We start from the raw sequence: 19,181 nt of genomic DNA on the forward strand, positions 1-19,181 counted from the left end.
TCTCTAGCAAGTAGTCCATCGTATAAGTAGTTCACTCCGTGATCCAGAAATCCAAATCGCTGCTGACGGCACCATCGACGTAGCCAGTTGTTCACCTGCAGAATCTTATTCCACCTCCTTGTTCCATGGCCATCCACTGGGAGGATGGAAGAGAAGACCACCTGCGCTCCCAGTTCTTTCACTTTCTTGCCTAAGTCTTCAAAGTCTCTGCAGATGGTTTCCAGGTCGTTTCTTGCGGTGTCATTTGTCCCCACATGTAGTAGCAGGAATGGGTAGTCATCTGTAGGTCTGAAGAGTCCTGATATCCTGTCAGACACATCTTTAATTTTTGCACCTGGAAGACAACACATTTCTCTTGAAGTTATATCCGGTCTGCAGATAGCGGCCTCTGTTCCTCTCAACAGGGAATCCCCCATGACCACCACTCTCCGTTTCTTCTTCACAACATTTTTCTTTCTCCATCCAGGAGGACTCTGAAGGCGTACAAGGTTGCTGCTTGTTGGCAAAGTCTTATCCTTATGTATTTCTTCATCGTTCTCCTGCGTGAGAGCCTGGTACTGGTTTCTGAGCAGTATGGGTGCTGACTGCCTCCTGATCCTCCTGCTTCTCTGGGTCACATGTCTCCATTCCTCTGTTTCTTCAGGTGCACTTCGAATTTCTTCTCTTTCTGTAACATGAAGAGATAATTCTGCTCTGTCCAAGAACTCTTCACCTTCCTTAATGATCTTCAACGTAGCTAACCTCTCTTCGAGATTTTGCAACTTTTCCTCCAACAGGGACACAAGCTTGCATTTGTGGCATGTGAAGTTTGGCTTTTCCACTGGTAAGTCTGTGAACATGTAGCAAGAAATGCAGCTCACCAAATGGCTCCTGGCCTCTTCCATCTTGAGATTTCTTAAAAACGCTGAAAGATGAGCCCAAATTCGCGCGCCTATCGGCGCGCGGTTTTTCCGATTTCCTCTTTTCAGCTGCAACCCAGTGATCGTTGAGCTCGCGGAGACTCTTCACTTATCCCAGAAGGCACTGGGAATATGCAAATGATCTCCTCAAGACTCTTCCCCTGGTTTTCCGATTTCCTCTTTTCAGCTGCAACGGCCAAAACCCAGTGATCGTTGAGCTCGCGGAGACTCTTCACTTATCCCAGAAGGCACTGGGATAAGTGAAGAGTCTGTGTAAAACATTTCCCACATGCTGAACAGGAAAAAGGCTTCTCCCCTGTGTGAGTTCTCTTGTGGATAACAAAATGTGATTTATGTGCAAAACATTTCCCACATGCTGAACAGGAAAAAGGCTTTTCCCCTGTGTGAGTTCTCTTGTGGGTAACAAAATGTGATTTATGTGCAAAACATTTCCCACATTCTGAACAGGAAAAAGGCTTCTCCCCTGTGTGAGTTCTATTATGTTTAACCAAATATGATTTCTCGCTAAAACATTTCCCACATTCTGAACAAGAAAAAGGCTTCTCTCCTGTGTGAGTTCTATGGTGAGTAACAAAATGTGATTTCTGGTTAAAGCATTTCCCACATTCTGAACAGGAAAAAGGCTTCTCCCCTGTGTGAGTTCTTTGGTGGGTAACAAAATGTGATTTATGTGCAAAACATTTCCCACATTCTGAACAGGAAAAAGGCTTCTCCCCTGTGTGAGTTCTCTGATGCTTAACACAATCTGATTTATTGTTAAAACATTTTCCACATTCTGAACATGAAAAAGGCTTCTCGCCTGTGTGGATTCTCTGGTGCTTAACACAATCTGATTTATTGTTAAAACATTTCCCACATTCTGAACAGGAAAAAGGCTTCTCCCCTGTGTGAGTTCTCTGGTGAGTAGCAAATTTTGATTTCCAGTTAAAACATTTCCCACATTCTGAACAGGAAAAGGGCTTCTCCCTTGTGTGAGCTCTTTGGTGTCTAACAAAATATGATTTCTCATTAAAACATTTCCCACATTCTGAACATGAAAATGACTTCTTTACTTTAGGAGCAGTTTGTTTTTTATTGCCTCTTTTGTGTCTTTGATTTTCCTTAGTAGTCAGTAAAGAATCAGAAGATGGGACCTGTTTCATAGGATCAGATGACAGATCTTTGCTGTGAATGGATGATGATATATCTGGAGTAATAACAATCACTTCAGTTGTGTCTTGTAGGATCTCAAGATCATCAGATTTAAAAATTGAAGATGTCAGCTGTCCCTCTGATCTCCTGGTACAGTCATCTGCTAAGATAGAAAACAATTATTATTTATTAATAAAATATCCTTGAGTTTTATATTTTTGAACATTTCTATTTAAACTGTCCATAAAAATGGCAAGCTATGTAAAAAAACTTTAATTTTTACCAAGACAAAGACTGTTCACAGTCTAATAGAAAACCTTGTTGGATGATCAGTAGTGTGCGGTGTTCAACTGTTGGTTCATTCTGCCTCCCAAATATCAAATAAAAAGAAACCAATCAATGTTATGTAGGTGAAAATAATACCAATTCTCATCTCACAAAAAACAAGTCCCCACTCAGGTCCATCATCTGTCAGTGGAAAAACAGAGGTTCCCACACTATTAGTGGCTCAAATGCTGTTGAAAAGCAACAAGGTTTCTATAAACCAATCCAGCAAAATCCGCTCTCACTTCGGAGTCTTGCAGTGTGCGCAAACAACATTTAGGATCCCTGTATTCAGCAATATTATAGTGAGAAGAATCCACTTAATTTGCGGTGTGTGTCTCCTGGAGCACAATCTGGGCACTATGTGCTGGGTAATAACATGGCAAATGTGTAATTTTCACTCTCCAACATCCACTGTGTGTTAATTTCTGGAAAGTGGCTGTGGAGTCACAATATTCACTCCTCCTACACACGTGGTTAAAATTGATGTTACCCTTCATTTGATGACAGAAAAACCCACAATGGTGACAGAAATAACTTGAATCTGACAAAAGTAACAATAAATAAAAAATCTATGAAAATTAATAAATGAAAGTCAGACATTGCTTTCAACCAGGCTTCCACACATGAAATAGGCCTGGACAGAAATGATGGTACCCTGAAAATAATGTGACAAAAGGGACATGTTAAATCGCGATGTGTCCACTAATACAGCGCTGTTCTCCTCTGGTTCAGTCCTCTGTGCTCAGCTTGCGGCTTGTGTATTTGTTTCCTGCTGTGACCGTGGCCCGTTTACTGACTACTCTTGTGTCTTCTGATTCTGTATTCTGTCCTTCTGGTTCTGACCCAGCTACCTGACTATTCTTCTTGCCATCTAACTCCACAGAATAGCAGGTAACACCATGGTCCAAGCCTAGGGGTCCCAGTGTAAGTCCAGATCCATGTAAGGGTGTTATAGGGCGATGAGCAAGGCAATCCTTGGGATATGGAAAGCAGAGAAGATAGAGCCAAGCATGTTCATGGTGGACATCTTTTGAGCTGCCAGGTGACCATGAACAGTGCTCCCAATACATTGTGTCTGCAAACTATTCCAGCTAGATCTGCATTCAAAACGCTAAATGGCGCTCCTTCCCTTCTGAACACTGCCATGTGCCCAGACAGTAGTGTACAATTGTATGTAGGGTATAGTGTGAAGCTGGAAAATAATTTGTAAGATCCATTTGTTTCCAATTATACTTTGTGAATAATTTATCACCACATAAAGTGACACACGTCAGATATTAATAATGGGGCCTGATTAAGAACACAAAACTGGCTGCAGGAAGAGGTTAAATCAGAGGATTTTGGACACTACTGTAGTCAAACACTGTGACTATAGACAATAACATCTACTGAAATGATCAAACTCCACAGTCTCCATCAGTAATAAATGAGCAGCTAGTGGTGAAACCTCTCTGGGGTAATTAGAGTATGGGGCTCGGTGACGTCACAATCTAAACTATCGTAAGATCCAATATTTTCTGTCAGATGAGTTTCATGAAGAAATATTACACATTTATAGAGAACTGTGTATAATAGTGCAGAGCTGAGATGTCTTAAAGGGAACCTGTCAGCAGGATTGTGCTCAGTAACCTACAGACACTGTCAGGTCAGCGCCGTTATACTGATTACAGTGATACCTGGTGATGAAATCCGTCTTGTGGTTGTTGTGTAATCTGTATTTGTAGTTTTCAGTTAATGAGATTCTCGTGCTCTGGGGCGGGGCTGTGGGTGGGGCTGTGGGCGGGGCTTTATGTGGTGCTCTGATTCCATATTCATCTGTATTGGCTTATGACAGGTTGCTGACTTCTCACTGACCTGCCCCCATTATTACATAATGCATATAATAGCATTGATATTATTGTTGATAATGCCTATAATATTGTGGCTATTGTGAGGCTTAGAAAAAAATTACATCCAGCAAAATGTCACCGTCGATGGCGGCGCCTGCACAGTAGCATCTATAAGTAAGAGATAAAGGCTACTGGACAGGGGCCGCTGGTGACATTTTGCTGGATGTAATTTTTTTTCTAACCTCACAATAGCCACAATATTATATGCCCCCCCGAGGAAGCGGTATTTTCACCGCGAAACACGTGTTGGGGTGCACAGATCAGCGCTCTCTTTGCACCAGGACATGATGGGTATGTCCATACAATGATATTTCTCTTCCCCTTCGTTTGGGCATCTGTGCAATAGATATAATACACAGTGCTGGTCGTTTTTCTGCCTGGATTGTACTGCACTCGCTACTGCGGGGACACTGGTGCGGTGGTGATGTCTTACTGCCCCCCTTATGATATGCTGCATTTTCAGATTATATTGCCCACAGCGAATTAGATATCAGTGGGGGTCATACTCATTGCCACAGCACTAGAGATTCATACTGCCAGGGTCTAGTGCCATAGACTTCTGTGGATTAACTCTTTTCAGTGCAGACTCCCCAGCACTTTTTACCTGCACTAATCCATTTCCCTTACAAAGGGCCTGAGTGCTTTTCACATGATAACAAATTTATTTGTTGCTGATTTGTCTGTCTCAGTGGGCTCCGGGCCTTCATTTATTGCCTTCTTATTATCCTATCATGATTGTTCTGTTACTCTATATGTGCCTGTTTTTTGTCAATAAAAGTTTGCACTGCTTTAGATCTGGACTCCAGCATTCTCTTGTTTCTTTCCAATTTAGTGGGAGTCATCTCTGCTGATTGAGACTACATGAGGCACAATTCTTGTACTTACAGTAATGGACTAAAAATGCTTCTTTGGAGAATTTTCTTTATATCAATCATAAAAGGGAAGTTTGGCCAGAAAGACTGGACCTGGTCTTGTAGGGACCATGAGACATTCAGCAGTACAGAAGGGAGAGAAGAGTCATCCGATAAGATCTCAGGGATCTAGGAAGCCAACAGCATCATTACCCTCCGCTTTCTCTTACAGGCCCAGCATAATACCTTTCTTCAAGTGATTTTCTATATTCTCAGCACATTCTACGTACGCTGTCATTTGGCTTTATAGTTACAGATCTGGGCAGGTAACGGTCAGCATCTTCTAATACCAAGTGGAACCTCCACGTTGTAAGTTCAATAGAAAAGGGCTTTCAATGCCCAAAGTAAGCTAGTAACATAGTTTTGAAGGCTGAAGGAAGACCTTATGTCCATCTAGTTCAGCCTATTTTTAGTGCAGCTGTTCTGCATTGTTGATCCTGGGGAAGGCAAAAACCCCACAGAGTAGAAGCCAATTTTCTCCATAGGGAAAAAAAATTCCTTCCCCTAAGCTGGGTCAACCATCTACCTATAATATTCTGTTATTCGTAACCTTCTATACTGTTACTCACAAGAAAAGCATCCATTCCTTTCTTAAATTCATTCAGTGAGTTGGCCATCACCACTTCCTCAGGAAGAGAATTCCAGAGCCTCACTGCTCTTACCGTGAAGAACCCTCTTCTGTGCTGGTGCAGAAATTGTCTTTCCTCCAAACGAACAGAATGCCCCCTTGCTCTTGTCACAGTCCTTGGTACAAACAGTTCATTGGAGAGATCTCTGTATTGCCCTCTGATATACTTGTACATATGTATTAGGTCTCGCCTAAGTCTTCTCTTTTCTAGAGTAAATATGTGGCGCCCCTGAGGGTTCAGTCGCCACAGAGGTACTGCACCTCCTCCTGAGGTGTGGTACCCCACCATCCAGAAAAGGTGGAGACACCTGACCACACTCCAACACCTGCATCCCACACAACATAGTAGTGTAGCAAAGCACCTTTGGTGGCTCCCTGCTTGGAACACGAAGAGTGCTGGGAGGTGGGTGGAGTTTAGTCTGCACCAAAGAGCGGGGAAGATAGGATTCAGGAGCAGTTGGTGAGAGGAGATCCCCTGAGTGGCATGGATTGAAGGAAGTGCTGCAGCAGACCTCAGTGACCTGGGTCTGCTGGCACAGGAAAGAGATATTCAGAAAGCCTAATTCTCCATAAGAAAGATTGTTTTGTATGGAGCGTAAGGAGAAGAGAACTAAGGACTAGGGTTAGAGCAGAGCCCTTCCTCAAGTTCTAAGCGCAAGGCCGGGGTAAGGTCCCCGAGGTTGTATGAATACTAATGGTCCTGCAGCAGACACCGGAGGAATAGAAGTTGTCACCACTTTATTCCCACACAAGACTTGGGGGCACAACAGCAACTTGAGTGAGCTGGGACTTAGTAGCAAGGAGTCCCCGAAGCAGGCTACAGCTGTCTGCCGTACAAGTTGAGTTCAAAGAACATCTAAAAGGAGGAACTCCAGTGTAACTCAGTACTGTGAGTACTTCAAATAGGTGCTAGAAGGGCGACGTTCAGGAAAGGCATATGTTGGCGGAGTGTTGGAACGGAGTGCTTCATCTTGCCTGGAAGTTGGCTGAGCTCCTGACCTGGAGGAAATGGCACGGATGCGGGCACCTGTACGCACAACAGACTGTGAATAAAGCTTTGGAACTACATGCCCTGGTGTCCTCCGCTTATTACTGCGCAAACAAACTCAGCACTGCTACATCTCTGTGCTTAACACTGCACCATCTACGTCTCTTCCCTATCTCTTCATCTACTGTGCCCTGGGACTACAGCCCTACCTGTGGAGGGCCACAACATCATTGCTGCACCACACCATCTGTCCCAGAGGATCTGTCTGCAGCGTCGGCTTAACATCTCCATTGCTGAGCACCACAGGTGGCGTCACGAATCATCCACTCATAAACTTTAAACATTATCCGAACGCACTTGCAATCTTCCTTTTACAATGGACGCCCAGGGCCATGGACCGGGTCACAGCTGCCGTGACAACTCCCATTGAGATCAACGGGCCCGGTACCGAGTACCCTACGGCCCTGCCCTGCCAACAACAGGGGGCGATCCAAACAGACCTAATTTTGATAACCTTTCTGGGTATTGTAATGAACCAACTCCATTTATCATTTTAGTAGCCCGCCTTTGAACCCTTTCAAGTTCAGTAATGTCTTTCTTGAGCACCGGCATCCAAAATTGCACACAATACTCCAAGTGTGGTCTGACGAGTGATTTGTACAGAGGGAGAATTACGTTTTCATCTCGTGTCCCCAGACCTCTTCTTTTTTTTTTTTTAATCAGATAGTTTTTATTAAAAGTTTTAGAAATGACAGGCATGTACAACTTACAACATGTTGTCAAACATTCCCTTCCCCCATAACACCCCCCTCCCTTTGTCCGATGGCATATATACTGGTGCATAGCGAATAAACCCAATTCCATCATACAACCATATCATAGGAGAGATGACGATTAGCAACCGACAGGAGACCACCTCCATGGCCCACCCATTAATCTAGGAGATTTGAGGCAGCCAGGCCGGGAACCTTCAACCATCCCTCCCAAATTTTCCCAAAAATATGCGGCACACCCTTCCTGAGGTACACAAATTTTTCCCTATATAATATTTGGTTCAACCTATTAATGTATTCTTTTCTTGAGGGGATTTTGGCAGAAATCCAGTGATAAGCTATCAGCTTTCGGGCCACAAATAGCATTCTGGCCACAGCAATTTTAAGGTATTGATCCCCTCCCACCTCATCAACATAGCCCAAAACACAAACCGTGGGGTCCCTGGGAATATCCTGTCCCGTGACCAAGTGTATAAGGCTGAGGACCACGATCCAGAATATTTGCAGGCAAGAGCATGTCCACATCGTATGTAAAATGTCCGCATTATCCATCGTGCACCTGGGGCACCTCGAATCCAACCATAACCCTCTACTGAACAACCATTCGGGAGACCTGTATGTCCTATAGAGGATATATAGCTGAGACAGGCGGCCAGGCTCATTAAGAGATAATCTGGGAATCATCTGTAGAATCGAGTCCCACTGTTCCGCTGATATCGTACCCAGCTGTTGTTCCCACTTTGTCAGTGCACCAATAGGATGCCTTGACAGGACCTGTCCAAGTAAGCCACCATACACCATCGAAATCAGTCCCCTGGTGGACCCCTGCATACCAAGCCTATGGAAGATGACGTCACGGTGTACGGTTAGGTCAACTTTTTTGCTCTGCACCATATACGCGTGACGCAGCTGCAAATATTGATAAAACATAGAGCGTTGGAGGGGAAATTCCCGTCCCAATTGCTCAAAAGTTTTAAAGACCCCTCCCTCCACCAGCTGCGACACCCACCATATGCCAATCCGCCTCCAGTGAGCAAAGCCTCTGAGCGTTTTCATGCATGGCAAATGCTGATTGTCCCATATGGGGGAGTACTTTGTAAGACCGCGTATTCCTCTCAGCTGCCCCAGCTTATCCCATACCCTAACCATTAGAAGCACCGTAGGGAACCTGAGTGCAAGGGATCGAAATCTACCCGACTCCAGACTCGACACCAGTGATCCCCGCCCCACTAGAAATTGAAGGATCTTCTGACCTCCCACCAGATCCACCAACTCGCCCTCCATTCCTCCCGCTACATGCTGGCATTGGGAATACAGAAAATAAAGCCATGGGTTGGGCAACGCAAGTCCCCCCTCTTCTTTAGGTTTTTGCAAGTGTTCAAGTTTAATTCTCGCACCTTGTTTCAGCCAGATGAGCTCTCTAAAAATCATATTAATTTTATGAAACCTGTTCTGGGGAAGCCAGACAGGGGAGTTATGAAGGACATATAATAGTTGCGGCATAACTACCATCTTCAAAAGATTCACTCTTCCCACAACAGAGAGGTGTAACTTTGCCCAGGCCTTAACCTTCTGTTTGATCCTGTCCAACAGCGGAACAAGATTTAGGCTCTCATAGTCTGTCAGCTTATTGGATATTCTTATGCCCAAATATTGGAGGGACGTTGCAACCGGCACACCTACCACACTGCAGGAGCATGAGTCCAGTGGGAGGAGCGCAGACTTCTCCCAGTTAATAACCAGACCCGAGACCTCCCCAAACGCCCCAAGAAGTGTCATCGTGTTTTGTAATGATCTGTCCGCGTCCGCTAAAAATAACAACAGGTCATCCGCATATAATGCTACCTTCTCCTCATGCTCCCCATACCGGAATCCCTCTATGCCAGCATCCGATCTTATCCTCGAGGCCAATGGCTCCACCGCGAGAGCAAACAGCAGCGGGGATAAAGGGCATCCCTGCCTTGTTCCTCTATGAAGTGAAAAAGGGTCAGACAACTGACCATTAGCCCTCAGCCGAGCACTCGGCTCCGAGTACAAGAGCTTGACCCAGCCAATAAAGCCCGGGCCAAAGCCCATACAGTGAAGCGTCGCCCATAAATAGTCCCACTCCACACTATCAAATGCCTTAGCGGCGTCTAGGGACAGAACCACCCTCTTCCCGGCATTATCAGCCCTCACCTGCATATTCAGGTATAATCTCCTAATATTCATAGCCGTCGATTTGTTGGGCATAAACCCCGTCTGATCGGGGTGTATCAACACAGCTACTACTTTTGAGAGTCGAATGGCCAGGACCTTCGCTAAAAGTTTAATGTCTAGCGTCAAGAGGGAGATGGGCCTATACGACACGGGCAGAGTTGGATCCTTTTCCTTCTTCAACAGCACGGCAATGACAGCTTCTCGCATAGACGGTGGGAGAACACCCCGTTCCAAACTATCATTAAACACTGTCAATAGAGCAGGGAGCAACACCGTTCTATACCGTTTGTACACCTCAGCTGGCAACCCATCTACCCCAGGTGCCTTACCATTGGACATGGTTCCCAGAGCCTCCTCCAACTCGTCCAGACTTAGAGGTCTATCTAGAAAGTGTCTGTCCTCAGGAGTCAGCCTTGGGAGATTGGCAGCCTCCAAAAAGGCAACAACATCCTCTGTCGGGGCTCTAGCATGTGAGGAATATAAGTCAGCATAAAAAGTCTCCAGAATTTTTAAAATCCCCGGTGCGTCAGTGAGTAGTCGCCCATTCACATCCTGAAGACCCGCTATAGTCGCAGACCCTCTCTGTGCCGATGTCACGACAGAAAGCAAATGCCCCACACTTTCCCCACTCTCAAAATATTGAGTAGACTGAAACAGCCGTTTTTGCGCCGCCGCCTCTAATGTCTGTTTGGTCACCTTTGACTGCGCCTCCCCCAATCGCTTCCGAGTGGCAGGTGTGCTCTGTGTTGCAAGGGCCCTTTCCGCATCTTCCAGTTCCTTGAATACAAGTTGTGATTTTGCCCTGGAGGCGGTCTTTATTTTAGAAATCTCTCGTATGTACATTCCCCTTAAGTACGCCTTTAAGGCCTCCCAGACGATCCCACTAGAAGTCGAGCCTCTATTAAAACTAAGATATTCCTGCAACTCAGGGATAAAGCCGTTATTCTTATCGATTAGCTGCAGCCAAAACGGGTTGAGGCGCCAGAGAGGTCTATCACTGCTCCTGTTCCCGCCCCCCCCAAGCATGACTGAAACAGGCGAATGATCAGATACCGTTCGCGCCAGATATTTAACCTCTAAAGTTTTTCCCAGCATAAGATCATCACCCAGGGCCAGATCAATGCGAGACAGGGAGGAGTGAGTAGAGGAGAAGCACGAGAATTGACGGACACCAGGGTTACGGCATCTCCACAAGTCGGTCAAAGCTATCTCCCGCACGAGCACCCCAAATGGCGTAAGATTACCTCCCAGCCTCAAAGGTTCATGGCTACCCCTGTCCCAGTGTGAATCCAGAATATTATTAAAATCTCCCACCACCATATGCGGAACCCCCGGAAAATCTCTCAGAATGGCAAGAACTTCATAGATAACTCTACTGCTATATGGCGGAGGTATATATATATAGATATCAACACCAGTGAGGTAGAAAAGATTGTACAAGATAGAAGAACAAATTGCCCCTCTGTGTCCACCACCACCCGGTGACACTTAAATTGAGTCCTGGAGTGAATCAATATACTAACCCCCCTAGAGTATTGGGAATGAGTAGAGTGAAAGCCCGCCTGTACCCATCTCTTATCCAGGATTCCCAGCGTCTCCTGTGTGAGATGCGTCTCCTGCAAACAAACAACCACCGGCTTCTGGTCCGTTATGAAGGAGAATATGGCCTGTCGTTTTACCGGCGACTTTAACCCCCTGATATTCCAACTAAGTATCTTAAAGTCAGCCATTATCGTACCATAGCATATTGCCTACCATCTCCCCCCCGGCCGTACCATAGCCAATATTGAAATGTACAAGTATGCCAAAGGACATTTTGAACCTAATCCCTCCCCCCTCCCCCCAAAGAACACCCTCCAACAATTCCTTGGGCTGAACCAAGGGTGCAACAAGTAAGGGTGCTGTCGACCCCTTCCACCCCATTCAGCAGGTGCTTCAGTTCCTTTTCACTACCCGCATTTGACAGGATATAACCCCACAGCACTTTGCATTTTTCCTTATCCGTATTCAGACCAAGGCCCCATAAGGACCACAAATTCTTAAAAAACAGCATATAACAGAGTAATATAAGAATAAACAAAAATATAACTTCTTAGGCAGTCCATTGCCTCAGGACCGCAGACTTCAACCGCAAGGCTCCATAATAACTGAGCGAGCCAAGATACCATCAGCCACATTCCTGCTCCTTCCCCTCCTTCCTCAACTGTCACTCGTTAAGGTCCAACCAGTCCACGGCTTCCCTGGGGTCCAGAAAAAAGTGGGTTTTATTCCAGGCCTCAACACGCAGTTTAGCCGGGAAAAACATGGAGTACTTGACGCCACAGGCTCTCAGACGCTTCTTGATGTCTGTGAACTTCGCTCTCATCTTCTGAACTTCCGGCGAAAAGTCCGGGTAAAAGGAGACTCTGGATCCTTCTATTGTAAGGTCAGGGTGTTCTCTTGAGTATCTAAGGATAACGTCTCTATCTCTATAATGGAGGATTTTAGCCAGCACAGGTCTTGGTGGATGACCAGGGGGGGGGGCCCGAGTCGGGACTCTGTGCTCTTTCCACTGCATATAGGTGTGTTAGATTGTCCTCACCTACTTTTTCCTTAAGCCATGTTTCAATGAAGGCAGTAGGATTCTTTCCCTCACAGCGCTCTGGCATGCCCACAATACGAACATTATTCCTTCTGGATCTATTTTCAAGGTCGTCAGTTTTAGCCCAGACAGCTGCCATGTCCTTCTTGAGCTCTGTACAATGCTGTCCTGAGTCAGAGGCCGAATTCTCCACAGCACCCATACGTTTTTCCAGCTGGCTTGTTCTGTCTCTAACACTGTGCAGTTCATGTCGCACAGTCTGCATGGACTCCTGCAGAAAGCCCAGTTGTGTCAGGACATGTGAGATCGCAGTCCCACAGTGCACCACTGCCAGCATTACATCTTTGTTGGTGGGCTCGTCTGGAACTTGTAGTTGCAAGGCTGTGAGGTGCTGTTTATTTCTTTCCACCAGATCACTCCAGCTAGGCTCAGCTCCTTCCCCCCCTGCACTCTGGCATGGGCAGCCTCCTCCTCCTCCCCCATTCCCGGGCTCATGTCCTCTGCCACAGTCTCCTGGTCCATATCAGAATCCTGGAGAGACTCCTGCTCTGCCTCGGCCGTGCGGGCAAAGCGCTGCAGCCTGGCCGCCACTGCCCTGTTCCTAGCTGCGCTGTCTTCTGCGGCCTCCTCTATGGCACGCGCTGCGGCGGCGGCGCCATCTTGGCTCCCCGCTCCGGCCTCTCCTGCCACCCTTCTCTGACCTCTTTTCCCCATATCCTGGGGTGAAGCAGCGATCTCCGGTGCCCCGCGGTGTCTACCGTCTCCGGTGCAGCCTCCAGGGGTTATACTAGCCGTGCTGTGGGGACAGAACGGCTGAATTAAGCAGGTATATGCGGGAGCTCAGCGGGCACACGTCTTCCTCACATGCCGCTCAGGCCACGCCCCCCCAGACCTCTTCTAATGCATCCCATGACCCTATTTTTTCCATGTCTGATTTCCCCAGCAGTTTCCCATTTAGTAAGTAATTGTAGCATCTGTTTCTCCTTCCCATGTGCATAACCTTACACTTATCTGTGTTAAACCTCATTTGCCATTTTTCAGCCCAATTCTCCAATTTACTCAAATCTGTCTGTAGTTGCAAACTGTCCTCCTTTGTGTTAACTACCTTACATAGTTTTGTATCATCTGCAAATACTGATATTTTACAGTGTAAGCCATCCACTAGATCATTAATAAATATATTAAATAGTAGGGGGCCCAATACAGACCCCTGTGGTACCCCACTAGTGACCCTGGCCCAATCTGAGTGTGCCCCATTAATAACCACTCTTTGTTTTCTATCACTAAGCCAGCAACCTACCCACATCTACACACATTTTCCCCTAGCCCAAGATTTCTCATCTTACTTACCAATCTTTTATGTGGGACAGTGTCAAATGCTTTAGAGAAGTCAAGATAAATGACATCCAATGATTCTGCTTGGTCCATTTGAGAGCTTACATCCTCATAGAAGCTGATCAGGTTAGTCTGACAGGAGCGATCCTTCATAAATCCATGCTGATATGGAGTTAAACATTTATTAACATTGAGATATTCCATAATGGTATCCCTTAGAAACCCTTCAAAAATTTTACCCACAACAGATGTTAAGCTTACCGACCTATAGTTTTCAGGTTCCCTTTTACACCCCTTTTTGAATATTGGTACCACATTTGCTTGCCGCCAATCAAAAGGAACAGACCCTGTTTCTATAGAGTCTTTAAATATAAGGAATAGAGGCCTGTCTATCACATTACTTAACTCCCTTAATCCCCGAGGGTGAATGCCATCAGGGCCTGGTGATTTGACAATTTTAATCTTACTAAGGCGGTTCTGCACTTCTTCCTGAGTTAGGCAGGTAATACTTTATGGGGAGTTTACATTATTACTCTGCATTTCCTCTGGCAAATCCTTTTCCTGTGTGAACACTGTTGAGAAAAAAGTATTTAAAACATTTGCTTTTCCCATATCGCTCTCTATGATTTCACCCTCATTGTTCTTTAAAGGGCCGACACCATCAATTTTAATCATTTTACTGTCTATATAATTAAAGAATAGTTTGGGGTTTGTTTTACTTTCCTTAGCAATGAGTCTCTCAGTTTCCACTTTTGCTAAATGTATTTGTTTTTTACACATTTTATTTTTTTCTCTATAACTTTTTAATGCTTCTTCATGGCCTTCTTGTTTTAGCTTCCTAAATGCCTTGTTCTTGTTATTTATTGCCCTTTTTACATCCTTATTTAGCCACATTGGTGTTCTCCTGTTCCTAGCCCTTTTATTTCTGTACGGTATGGCTAGCTCGCAGTGGGTGTGTAAAACTGATTTAAATATTTCCCATTTATTTTCTGTGCTCCTATTTTTGAGGACATTGTCCCAATCAATTCGGCGAAGGTCCTATCTAAGCTCATCAAACTTTGCTTTCCTGAAATCCAGCGCTTTTGTAACCCCCTTCCAGGGCACCTTACTGAAGGACAAGTGGAATTGTATTATATTGTGCTCACTGTTCCCTAGGTGCCCATTGTGATGTACAATGTCTACAAGATATGATGTTTTCGGTTGGAACTTTCCAGAAAAATCCGGCATTCTATGACAGTGGGGCTGCAGCCCCCTCTCTTCCCCTTCTGAGTTACATGGTACACTGTAGTAGTTTCCCTTCCCCCCAAGTGCTATAAACCAGGACACTTCCTGTCACACCATTTGGCTTCTCTCAGCCTCAACTGAAAGAAAAAAAAAAAAGTTCGGGAAAAGGGTCTTTGTCTGAAATCAAGGTTAGAAGTAAACCTTTAAGAGCCTGCCCTGCGAAAACCGTACAAAGTAGAGATATGAAAATCATCTTTTGGTAATCTGAGCGGTCCCAGCTCCGCTACAGTGTCACTTCCGCAGTTCTAACATGTCCAGACCCTGAGATATGATTTGCTCCCAAATGGACGGTCATATCGCATAGATGTTTGATGTTTTCTTGATGGGCTCATTATGCTGGGAAACATGATACCACTGATGAGTCCATACCAGCTTCTCCCATAAAGTTATAGCTAATCTAAGTTTTGTAGCCAAATTATAACTTGGATGAGAGAGGTGGGATTAACCCAGAATGCACCTCTCCGTGATGTCACATTGCAGAGTCTATAAGGCATTCCCTTGGCAAAACCAGCAGAGGAGGGCTCCAATCCTCGTGCTGACAAGAACTCCAGATGAGTGGAGATGTGTGGCTCCGCCTTCTTTCTCCGCCGCATGGTTTTGCCTAAAGAGCCATGAACAACCGTGAGTGTACTTTCTATGTTCATCCATCTTTTATTTTATATTTGTAACTGTACATAATTAATGTCTCAACTTTATAGCAACTTATCTGTAATCACTGTCCTCTTTCGGAAAATAAATGATTTGATATTTAGTCTGCCTCCATGCTCTAAGAATCGAACTATACGCCTTTGATAGATAATCGCTACTAATTCAAGGGGTTTGCCACGGACCCTCTTAATTTAACACTGTGAATTAAGTAACTGTGACTGGTGGCAGCGCGTTGTGTATGGCTATTGCGGCTTGCTGGCAGTACAGAAGGGTCTTATATTGCTGAATGAGGGGCTGCTGCCACAGCATTGATAATTCCCTTACTGCAGAAGCCTAATTTCCGGTTCACAACAGGCAGCATGTCCGTCAACCAATTATCCTAGGTGCAGTTCCCTGACTGACCTGAGGGTAAGGGGGGCGCCGGAGAGCTGCGAGTTCCGAAGTGGAACTGAGGAAGTGGGATGTACATAAATCCCCGCAGTACTTAGAAGATTGATAGCAGTGGTGGGGCACCCAAAATACTCCCCTGCGGCAAATTGTAGAGCGAGATTAGCTTGCTGGATATTTTTGGTCACATGGTGCCAGTGGTGGGATAACTAAGATAAGCCCCCCCACTGTGCCTGTGATAGCCGTGTGCCGGCAGTGTGTCTCGTCCCTCCGTCCGCTGATACACCCATGTCAGTGGTGGGACTGTGACATAGTGGTGACACAGGGTCCGCTGTCCGTCGCATTTTGGTGGCAGCGGGACCCCCGTCAGTCGCCGTATCGGACGAGCAGCGGTGGGCTGTTTGTCACATATTGGTGGCAGCGGTGGGATAACTACCGCTGTTTATCACATATTGGTGGCAGAGCGGTGGGATAATCCTAGAGCATTAGTGATTTGGTTTGAGCAATCATTCCTCTCACTAAAAACCTACACGGTCCCTGCGGGAATCCTGCATCATAGGTTTTGGAGAACAGACTCAGTGGTTACTAGTCCTGAGACATTAGTGTGTACTTGCAAGTATCCCCTCCCGTTTCTTCGTTTTTCTTTTCTATCTTTCATTTGGCAACCATGGCGCAGATGAGAGTGGAGTGGTATCAGCAGCAGAAAAAGGACACCCTTACTGGGTTATGCACGTACTGAGGCATAGACGCCGCAGGCGGAACCAAAGATCAAATGATCGTGGGTCTAGTGCAGCTGGACAACGACCAGAATCCAGCGGGCGCAGACGTTGGCCCAAGTGGCAATGGGGCTGCAGCAGCTCCACTCATGAACGCTGGCCCCACATTCAATCAGAGCACGCTGGACCCCTACCTGCAAGAGGCCTTGGACGCACTCCCTGCCGAAGACAGTGAGGCATGGGGGAGGCTGATCCAGCAATATCGGCAGGAGGCCCAAGCCGAGCGCCAGGCCCAGGCTTAGAGAGCCGAGCGAGAGGCGGAGAGAGCTGAGCGCCAAGCTGAGGCTCAGAGAGCCCATGAGCTGGAGATGCTCCGACAAGGGGGGCATACCCCCACAGCCCGAAGCGGTGAGCCCAGCAGCGTCCAGACTCCTAAACCCCAGCCAGAGCATTTTCCCGTGATGGAAAAGGACGGGGACTTGGACACGTTTCTGCGAGCCTTTGAGAAAGCCTGCAGACAGTACTGACTGCCCGAAGACCAATGGGCCAGGTACTTGACCCCAGGGCTAAAAGGCAAAGCTCTGGAGGCGTTTGCTTCTCTTCCGCAAGCGCATGATGATGACTATCGCGCCATAAAGGAGGCGCTGATCGCCAAATATCGGCTGACACCTGAGGTATACCGAAAGAAGTTCCGACACCTCCAACGTGGCCCACATGATAGCTACAGTGATGTAGTGCAAGGACTCAGGACCCACTTTGACCAGTGGATCCACGGACTGTCGGTTTGAATCCTTTGAGCAGCTACGGGACCTGATGATCAAAGACCAGTTACTGCATCTCTGCCCAACGGTGGGCTGTTCGTCACATATTGGTGGCAGCGGTGGGATAACTACCGCTGTTCATCACATCCATCGACTCGTACTTCTGTTATTCTATCTGGCCTGTTGCTTAAAATTAAGTCCAGAAGGGCCGTCCCTCTAGTTGGGCCCTGCACAAGTGGTGACAGATAATTATCCTTGGACACTGACAGAAATTGGTTTCCTTTCTGAGATACGCAGGTTTCAGTTTCCCAGTTTATTTCATTTGAACAGTTTTGGATGGCGGAGAATGTTGTGGTCTAGAGGCAAAATGGTGATCATGGTAATACGGCCGGACTACACCACCGATAAAGCAGCCACAGCCGGTGACTGAGAGGAATCTGTGACTTCTCTGCATTCAGTGGTTACTACTCACCTGGGTAGTCATATGTGGGAATTTCCTCTTTACACCACTCATCATCTCTCACATAGGTCTCTGTAGTATTAATATGGGTCAGATCTTCACCCTGAAACAAATATTGTAAAAGTCACCGACAGATGGAGAAGTCCCATCTATGATCAGCTCTAATCCTGCCATCTCCACCGTTCTCATTACACAAGTATAAAACATATAATACTGGTGGATAAAACAAGACTGAGCACAAGACCTTCACAGCCGTCTACACATCATAGGGGAGATCTCCTGACACCTTCTCTCCATCTACCTGATGTTCCTGAGGAGCACTGGGATCTTCTTGCTTACAGTCCTGTGGAAGAAGAGGACGGGGACATCTCTCTGGTGTTGTCCTCTTACTGGATAGATCTGGAGGAAACACATACAGGGACTGAATTCATTCTCTACATACAGATAATTATAGGCCATGTGTATTTAGTCCTGTCTATTACCTGGAGATGTGAGGGGCTGGCGAACCTCCATTATGACATTCTTGTACAGATCTCTGTGTCCTTCTAAATACTCCCACTCCTCCATGGAGAAATAGACAGCGACATCCTGACACCTTATAGGAACCTGACACATACAATGATACCGTCATCCCCCCGATCCCTTCATAGTGTTACTGTGTAATGTCCCAGCATTCCCAGCAGTGTCACCTCTCCAGTCAGCAGCTCAATCATCTTGTAGAGGAGTTCTAGGATCTTCTGGTCATTGATGTCCTCATGGGTCAGGGGGTGAGGTGGAGGCCCCGTGATTGGGCTCAGTGGTCTTCCCCATCCCTCAGACACAGGGTCCTGACAGCGATCACTAGAGGTCTTCCTCACCACTGTGTAATCCTGGTTATGGAGAGACACATTAATAAATCTCACTACAGACATTTCCAGAGTCCTCACCTCTCCAGTTCTGTCCATCTGTTATTCCCATAGATAAGAATGATGTAATGTGACGTCATCAGAATCTCTCACCTCTCCAGTGAGCCGGAAGAGGATCTCTAGGGTGAGGTGTAACATCCTCTCCATCATCTTGTCTCTGTCCATATCCATCCTTGATGGGTAAATCAGGAAAACTCTCTTTTGTAGAAGATCTTCACTGAGAGGATCCAATATTGTAGAGACCTGAATGAGAAGAAGATGATCCGATGTAACATCATAAGAGTCCTGTGTAATAATACAATTACTGGAGATAATAAGGGAAACATATGAGGAGATTT

General features: G+C 46.2%; 1 protein-coding gene across 1 annotated transcript; it reads right to left on the bottom strand.

The window, feature by feature from the left end:
• Nucleotides 1-1,135: 1,135 nt before the first annotated feature.
• LOC141101548 (uncharacterized) lies at nt 1,136-18,849 on the bottom strand. The gene is made up of 5 exons (XM_073590670.1): nt 18,628-18,849; nt 18,421-18,544; nt 18,240-18,337; nt 17,951-18,041; nt 1,136-2,211 (listed from the first exon to the last, which is right to left on the bottom strand). The coding sequence occupies exons 1-5, from the start codon at nt 18,847-18,849 to the stop codon at nt 1,136-1,138; spliced, it is 1,611 nt and encodes a 536-aa protein (XP_073446771.1).
• Between the last annotated feature and the right edge of the window lie 332 nt (nt 18,850-19,181).

The sequence above is a fragment of the Dendrobates tinctorius genome, unplaced genomic scaffold (assembly GCF_039654945.1).
Source record: "Dendrobates tinctorius isolate UK_male_01 unplaced genomic scaffold, ASM3965494v1 ptg000119l, whole genome shotgun sequence".
NCBI lineage: Eukaryota > Metazoa > Chordata > Amphibia > Anura > Dendrobatidae > Dendrobates > Dendrobates tinctorius.

Bases quoted from the DNA above. Each gene is read 5' to 3' on its own strand.
- LOC141101548 (XM_073590670.1), bottom strand. From the start codon at position 18,849: ATGTCTGTAGTGAGATTTATTAATGTGTCTCTCCATAACCAGGATTAC. The intron at 18,338-18,420 runs GTAATAGACAGG...TGTTTCCTCCAG, and splicing joins CCAGCCCCTCACATCTCCAG to ATCTATCCAGTAAGAGGACA. The intron at 18,042-18,239 runs GTAGATGGAGAG...TATTTGTTTCAG, and splicing joins GTGCTCCTCAGGAACATCAG to GGTGAAGATCTGACCCATAT.